The sequence below is a fragment of the Arachis ipaensis genome, chromosome B03 (genome assembly GCF_000816755.2).
Source record: "Arachis ipaensis cultivar K30076 chromosome B03, Araip1.1, whole genome shotgun sequence".
NCBI lineage: Eukaryota > Viridiplantae > Streptophyta > Magnoliopsida > Fabales > Fabaceae > Arachis > Arachis ipaensis.
In genome coordinates, this window is record NC_029787.2 from 80,367,795 (window position 1) to 80,375,553 (window position 7,759).

Below are 7,759 nucleotides of genomic sequence, written 5' to 3' on the forward strand. Positions count from 1 at the left end.
AAACAAAATCACATTAATTTATATTAATAATTAATTTTAAATTTTTTAAATTCAAAATTTAAAAAATTTAAAATTGATTAAGTAAACCTAATTAAAACCTATAAAAACCTTTCTCTTCTCTCTCACATTAACCTATCCACCTCCAACATCCAACAATCCATACCCCTCTCTCTCACCGTCATACGATCCCTAAGGCGACGACGATTTCAAGGACAGGGGGACAGCCGGAGAAGCCATGAGCCATGGGGCGGACGTGGAGGGAGGAGGCAACGGAGGAACTGTTAATATCATCAATCAAAGGAAGTAACCATTGCTGAAATCCATTCTTCTCTGCAACTATAGCCAACTACTTTTGCTTCATCAATCAAAGGCTGCAACATTTCATCCATTGAATCAACATAATCGCTTGTGATCTTATATACAAGCGTAAATATAAATTCTGGTTTATCAATCCATTTTGAGAAATGTCGCTGGGAAGCCAATGACAAGGGATTCGCAAGCTCTTCAATTACCCAAAGTGGTTGTCGCAGAGCAACCTCCCTATCATGGCCCTCAAGCTGTCTACATTTTCTTTGCCTTTGCAACTCTTGTAGGTTGCATAAAGCAAGAAAATTTCCAGAGTACTTGAGTCTAACATCTGCTTGCATACGCAGTAGAGGATTCAGTCCTTGATTTGCAGAAGCCAAAGAAGAAAGAGGTGGGGGCCATCCAAGGGAAGCAAGAAGTGCTTGATGATCAGCAATTGCCTGGGGTCTTAAGATAGCTAGAGCTCGATCTACTCTATGATCAGCTGCTGATAAAAGACGCTTCCACTGAGGCTGTGTCTTTGTAATTGAGGTCAATAGTCCTTCTGTTGTTTTTAGCATGTTTATAGCAACCAGACGCAGTTCCTGCAACATTTAGCCGACATCAACGATGTAATGATGCAATAGTTCCCAATGGATATTGGGGTCCATGATAAGAAAGATTTCTCACTTCTGAATTCTGACTAGAAGGCTTCCTCAGGTGTTTGTTCATGGTATTTGATACAGCATCTTCAATATCACCAATCAAAGTATTAAGTTTCAGCGCTGTTTCTGTAAGAAGCAGTGTCAGAGTATTAATATACCAAAGAAAAGTTGCACTAGCCGTATACTGAAATAAGCAGCATTATTCAACAAGTATGACCAGTATGATATCTAAGAAATCAGCCTAAGCAAACCAACATATATTTGAGAACCACAAATCCATTTCACAAAAGTAACCACAACATAAGTATTCCATCCAATTCATGCTCTTCTGACGGTGATAATTGAAAACCAAAAAATAATACTGATAACCAACCTGCATAAACACGAACATTCTCCAACCTGGCAACTTCCTTCGCCAAAGCCGCAAGTTCCTCTCTGAAACCCTTGCCATCACCCTCTTCGCCTCTTCCTCCATCTCCACCCAACAACAAACCAATTCAATTTCGCAAAATTCAAAACACCACAAAAACCCTACAGTTAAACCCAAATAAAAGAGAAAGATCAATGGACCGAACCTGGCACGGCGTTGGAAGAGCAAGTGGAGGCAAGGGCACTGAGGCGGTTGTTGACGTCGCCCGAGAACGAAGTGTAAGCTGAGAGACCCTCTCCTAGTCGGCGAGTGGACTCGTTCAGAGACCGATCCAACTCGGAGCACTGAGTCTGTAGCTCGGCAACGAGTGTCGAAGCTTCCGAGAGGGCATCTTTGGTGTGGAACTTGCCGTCGAGGAAGGAGAGTGCGGAGGGAGAGAGGTGAGAGGGTGCAGGCAGCGAGTCCATGAACAATGAAATCTCGAAGGTTCTGGATGGAAGTTTCTTGGCGTGCAGTTGTTCTCCGGTGTCAGATTCTGATGAGAGATTGTGTGTAATTATAATCCAATACAAATTTTAAAATGTCTTTTAAATTTAAAGTTCTACATCAATCAAAATCTAATATAACTTTATTCGATCATCTTATCTAGTTAATTGATTTAATTTAATTAATCTATTTATTTATTAAAAACAAAGATGACAAAATTTATTTCTTCTCTAACAATAGAAGTTGTGACAAACTTTTAACAAAATTTTCATTATAATTTCAATAAACATTAACAAGGTTTTCAGCTTATCACAATTTTAACAAGATTTCAGTACAATTTTAAAAAAGATCAACAATTTTTTTCCAAAAATTAACCCAGAAAAAAACACAGCAGTGAACTAATCATTTAATGATTCAATCAACACCAAGAATACCCATTTCAGAACAGCACAGGAGCATATCTAACCATTAAATGATTTAAGTTATGGAAAGGAAAGCTCGAAGATGGTTAAATCATCGCTAACAACCAGATATGCGTTCAATCTTCCCAGAATCAAGCAACAATTTAGCAATCGTCAACCACAATTTCAAATTCAAAATCAACAACAACAAAAATTATATGATTGCAAATTAGTAATTACAATGGAGCAGCAACACAGATTCGGCAACAACAGAACCAACCGCAACAACTAAAAAACTTCATGCCAAAATTCAAAAATCAGAGATGCAGTAGAAGAAGTAATAGAACTGTACATTGAGAGTTTAGATCTAAGAAATTCAATTGAGCAAAACGCGACCTCACACACTGTGGATCTGTTCCGCACGAGAGGAATCAGACACTTTGAGATGGTGGCGCGACGAAGGCGACGGCTACGACGACGAAGCTGCTAGACGAAGACGACGGGTGGCCGTTTGAGCCTTTGAGATGCTTATTTTGCTTTGAGAGGCTTTGTTTGCTGAATCAGGAAGGGGCTATGGGGAGGACGAAGCTGAGCGAGGTTTTTTTTTTTCTTTTTTTTTTTTTAAGTCTCGCGAAACGGCGTCGTTTAGTTTGAACTGGCCGGTTCCAGTTCAGATTCGGCCGTCCGATTCCCGTCTGGTTCGGCAGTTTGCTTCCGGTTCACGTCTGAGCGGTTTCTGTATATGTACCGAATCATTTCCCTTACGCTCTGCGATGAGACGTTAATGAGAACGGCGCCATTGAATGGAGAGTACAGCATGAAATTCATTCATTTAAGATCCAAGGAATGAAGGAGGTTGTGAAGGTAAGAGGAACATTGCGGTGGTCAGGGAGTGATCAAGCTGTCCGCGCAAGGTCTGTCGAACAATGGCGTGCACGGGATGGACCAGGCAAAGATTGAAGCAGCAAGTCAGCAACAAGGAAGGGTACGAAGCTTGGTTGGAAGATTTAATGGTGTTCCCCGGCGAAAGAAGAACATTGACCGGCGATAGGACTTCACCAGAATCTATCTCGTTAACCTCTGAGGCGGAACTTCTTGCCGAGGTGATGCCAGCAGAGAGACCTGATTCGGATCTCATCAACCGATTCGCGACTTGAATTCAGACCCGAGGATCAACTGGAAAGAGGCTGGAAAGAGGGTTAACCATAGTCATTGCATGGTGGGCTGGTGGCCATGGAAAGAGCTTCTCGGCGCTAAGGTTCAAAATTCTGAGAGAGGAAAAATCAATTTGGGGTTTGGTTCGGGCGGGTTGGGGTAGTGGGTTCGGGTAGGGTTTTTGGGCTTAGCCCAAGACCAAAAAAAAAAAGGTGAACTCCAAATCTTCATCTTTAGATTCTGGTGTTTGTTTGACCAAAAAAAAAAAAGATTCTGGTGTTTGTCAAAGTCAAATTTCTACTTAGAAAAAAATGAAAAATTACTATCAAACGGTACCAAAATGAGTGGCGCGTTTTTACCTGCAGCCACCGTTTACGTGTTACCATGGATGACGTTCTCCATTGAAATCTTCAGTGCATAACCAAACCAAACCAAATTACGGATCTCTCTCTCTCTCTCTCTCTCGTTGCAGTGTAGCTCTCATATCTGCAAATGGCCGATGCTCTACTTGGAATTGTCGTTGAAAACTTGCACACTTTTCTGCGGGACCAGCTCGCAACCTTCTATGGTGTTCAATCGCAGATCCAAGAACTATCCAGTAATCTCACTGCAATCCATGCTGTAATTCAAGATGCTGAAGAGAAGCAGATACGAGCCACGCCGTTAAGGATTAGTTGAACAAGCTCTCTGATGCAGCCCACGTGATCGACGATTTGCTGGATGAGTGTTCAATAAAATTTAACGCTCAGCAAATCCCGCACGGAAATTGTTTTCTTGTTTCAATCCAGAGATGATTTTGTTTAGTTTGATATTGATAAGAGGATGAAAGTTATTGGAGATAGGTTCTGCCAGATTGATGAAGAAAGAAGAAGGTTTGAGTTGCAGCCAGGGGTTGTAGAGAGGCTTCAAGAAGATGAGGAATGGCGCCAGACGAGTTCTCTCATCACGGAGCAGAGAATTTATGGTAGACACCAGGCATTAGAGACTATTGTAGAGGGTGCAGAGGAAAAGGCTTTTAAGTCCTTGAAGAAGCTGACTTTGTTCCGGTTGCCAAATTTGGAGAGGATGCTGAGAGATGAAAGAGCAGACTAGCAGAGATGCTCCCACTTCTTTCTGAATTAAGCATCTCATGTGTCCCCAAATTAAAATTGCCTCACCTTTCGATCTGTTTCACAACTTCAAATTCAAGGATTGAGGTCTGTATTTGATTATAATGGTAATAAGGGCATTGCTTCCTTCCCTGAACCGATTTTAAGACCCTAAGAATTGAATATTTCTATGAAAAGGTATTACTAGATGAACTTGAGTCTCTTTCAGAGAATGTGTTGCAAGGTCTGAGTTCTCTTCGAATTTTGAAGATTATGTGCTGTGATAGATTAAATTCCTTGACAGAAGGTATGAGGCACCTAATGCATCTTGAGCGCCTTGAGATTTGGGCTTGTCCAGAGCTGGTAGCTCTGCCAAGTAGCATGAATCAGCTAACTTCCCTTCTTGATGTTACAATATTTGGTGAGGACAATAACCCTATCATACCAGAAGGGTTACAATACATCCCTTCCCTCCAAATTTTGACTCTATATGATGTAGATTCATTGCCAGAGTGGTTGGGACATGGCTTCTCTTCCACAGTTACACATTGGTTTGTGTCCTGAGTTAAGGTCACTGCCCAGTGGCTTTCGGCACCTGACCAACTTGCATAAGCTATACATTAATGAGTGCCCGAAGCTTGCAAAGCAATGCAAGAGAGAAGCTGGGGAAGACTGGCAAAACATTGCTCACATCCCACATTTCGAATTGGTTGCAATGCAGTAAGAGACATTTTGTGGTAAATTCATCTTTGTTTCCTTTCTTCGTTTTCCATTGATTTGTCGCATCTGTCCTTGTAAAATAATATCCTATCTTTTGAACGATATTTCAAATCCTTTTTGCAGATAAAATCAGTACTAAATGGAATCCAAGGAAGTCAACCAGAGATCAGAGTTATTATCTCACTCCAGATTACGAATTTGACAGAATGGTTGATCAGCTCTGAGTGAAAAGCAAATAGATGGAACCAATATTTGCACATGTCATTGCCATGTTCTGCAACATAAAGAATTTTACTTGTGGACGAGGCGACCAGCCACTGAAACAATGGTTAGCATTGGCCATTGAGTAACATAACTCTTTCAATTTTTACTTTTTATTTTTTATTTTTTTTAATCTTGAAGAAATGTTTATCTATTCCAGTAAATGCCAAATGAGTGACTTAATTACTATGCATTCTTGTTTTAGATAAGTCTAAGAATGGTCGAGCTAAATAGATTTACTAAATTGCATGACTCGAATTTCCGTTCCCTGATATTATTTGTGATCGAGTTATAAGTTGATGGATTATGTTATTGTTTGGTTAGGATATCTTAGAATAAATCTTCTTTCTTATATAGAATAAAAAGAAAGGGCAAAATGAAAAGCTATACCATCTTACTGATATGACAGATATAGTATGTAGACCATAAGTAAAACCTTTTTCCTCTATCAAGATTCCAACATGACTTTATTGGATCTGGAAGTGCACATATTTGGAGTAGCATTTGGCTGTACGATACAAAAGCATCGCCTACCTATCATATTCTCCCCCTTAATAAGCAAAGTCGGCTCTTGTGATTGACATATATCTAATTTAGTTTTCTAGGTTAGTATTAGATTGATTCTATCATTATGTATAAAGTTTGTAGGCTCATCCAGTCGTATACATTTCAGACTGATCAATTATATAGAAGTTTTCTTTGTTTTCCTAATTTCCTTTCATAACCATAACCTATCATTTTCTATGATGATTAGCCATGATTCTTAACAAGAAGATACCAAGGTTTGCATCTTTATTTGTTGGTTTCATTCTTACTACTATTAAAATAGTCACAATGATTCAGAAGTTGGAATATTGATGAATGTTTCCACCAAACCAATAGAAAGAGTAAACTAAGTTAAACTTAGCTAGCAAACTGAGTTGCATTTCATGTAAGTAGATTTGGCCTACAATACATAAGAATTCAAAGACTTGAGTAGTGTATCAGTATCTCACACTGAAAGAGGGTAGACATAAAGTCAAAGAATAGAAAAATAAGGCAGTACCAATTATATTGACTACCAAAAACACAGAAACTATCACAAACACTAATCTGATAATGCAAAAATTCATGCGCTTTGAAGAGACAGTAAACAAACACGAAAGAAAATAATCAATTTTTGATCGCACAATTTTTTATGGTTGATTATCTGAAAAGCAATGATGGATTTGAGTTGAGAATACATTGAGAGTGGTGTCGTCCTCTTTGTGCAAACCTGTGAATTTGCAATCCAAACTACCCTCTCTAAACTCACAAATTCTTGCTTTAATCTCTGAAAATGGCAACTGATGCTTTGCTTGGAATTCTCATTGGAAACTTGAACACTTTTGTCAAGAATGAGATTGCAGCACTTTCGGGTGTTGACTCACAGATCCAAGAGCTGTCTGATAATCTCGAGGCAATCCGTGCATTGTTCCAAGATGCTGCAGGGGAGCAATTTACAAGCCATGCCATGAAGGACTGGCTGAAGAAGCTTTCCGATGCTGCATATGTGTTGGAAGATATCTTGGAAGAATGTTCAATGGAATCCAACCGTCTTAAAAGTGAAGGGTGGTTAGCCTGCTTCCATCCCAAGACTATTTTGTTTCGTCATGCTATCAGCAAGAGGATGGAAGACATGGTCGAGAGGTTCCAGCGTATTGATGATGATAGGAGAAGGTTTCAGCTGCCTCTGGGAGTCAGACAGAGGCAACAAGAAGATGATGATCTGCGGCAAACTAGTTCTGCCATCACTGAGCACCAGATGTATGGAAGAGACGAAGATAAACAGAAGATTGTAGAGTTTCTTACAAAGCACGCCAGTAGCATTGATGGCCTCTCTGTATCCCATTGTTGGCATGGCGGGACTTGGAAAAACAACACTTGCTCGATGGGTCTTCAATGATGAGAGGGTGATCCAGCATTTTGATTTGAGAATTTGGGTTTGTGTTTCCACAAACTTCAATATCATGAGAATTCTACAGTCCATTGTAGAATCCTCCACTGGAGTGAACCTAAACCTCTCAACTTTAGAAGCAATGCAAAAAATTCAACAAGTGTTGCTGGGCAAACGGTATTTGCTTGTTCTAGATGATGTGTGGGACAATGTCAAATGGGAGGACTAAAAGTCTGTGTTGCATTGTAGCGGAACCAAAGGTGTCTCAATTTTGGCCGCTACGCGAGATCAAAAAGTTGCATCCGTCATGGGAGCATGCTCTACGCATGACTTGCAGCCTTTGTCTAAGGACGACAATTGGTTATTGTTCACACACTATGCATTTGGTGCAGCCAACAAGGAGCATGAAGAGT

At 40.1% G+C, this 7,759-nt stretch overlaps 2 protein-coding genes and 1 long non-coding RNA gene across 4 annotated transcripts; 2 read left to right on the forward strand and 1 right to left on the reverse strand.

Annotated features, from left to right (window-relative positions):
- Nucleotides 291-3,454, reverse strand: LOC107633312 (RINT1-like protein MAG2). The gene is made up of 5 exons (XM_016336953.2): nucleotides 2,604-3,454; nucleotides 1,526-1,855; nucleotides 1,324-1,425; nucleotides 976-1,076; nucleotides 291-890 (listed from the first exon to the last, which is right to left on the reverse strand). Exons 2-5 carry the CDS (start codon nucleotides 1,785-1,787, stop codon nucleotides 291-293), a joined length of 1,065 nt encoding a protein of 354 aa, XP_016192439.1. The 5' UTR covers nucleotides 1,788-1,855; nucleotides 2,604-3,454.
- LOC107630623 lies at nucleotides 4,193-6,189 on the forward strand. Of its 2 annotated transcripts, XR_002359475.1 has the most exons (4): nucleotides 4,194-4,578; nucleotides 4,649-5,187; nucleotides 5,294-5,498; nucleotides 5,789-6,189. It is a non-coding gene; the product is annotated as an uncharacterized LOC107630623 (long non-coding RNA). The 2 variants fall into 2 exon arrangements; XR_002359474.1 differs by lacking the exon at nucleotides 5,789-6,189 and having other exon boundaries at nucleotides 4,193-4,578; nucleotides 5,294-5,683.
- Nucleotides 6,750-7,355, forward strand: LOC107633314 (disease resistance protein RGA2-like). The gene has a single exon (XM_021117335.1). It carries the CDS (start codon nucleotides 6,750-6,752, stop codon nucleotides 7,353-7,355), a length of 606 nt encoding a protein of 201 aa, XP_020972994.1.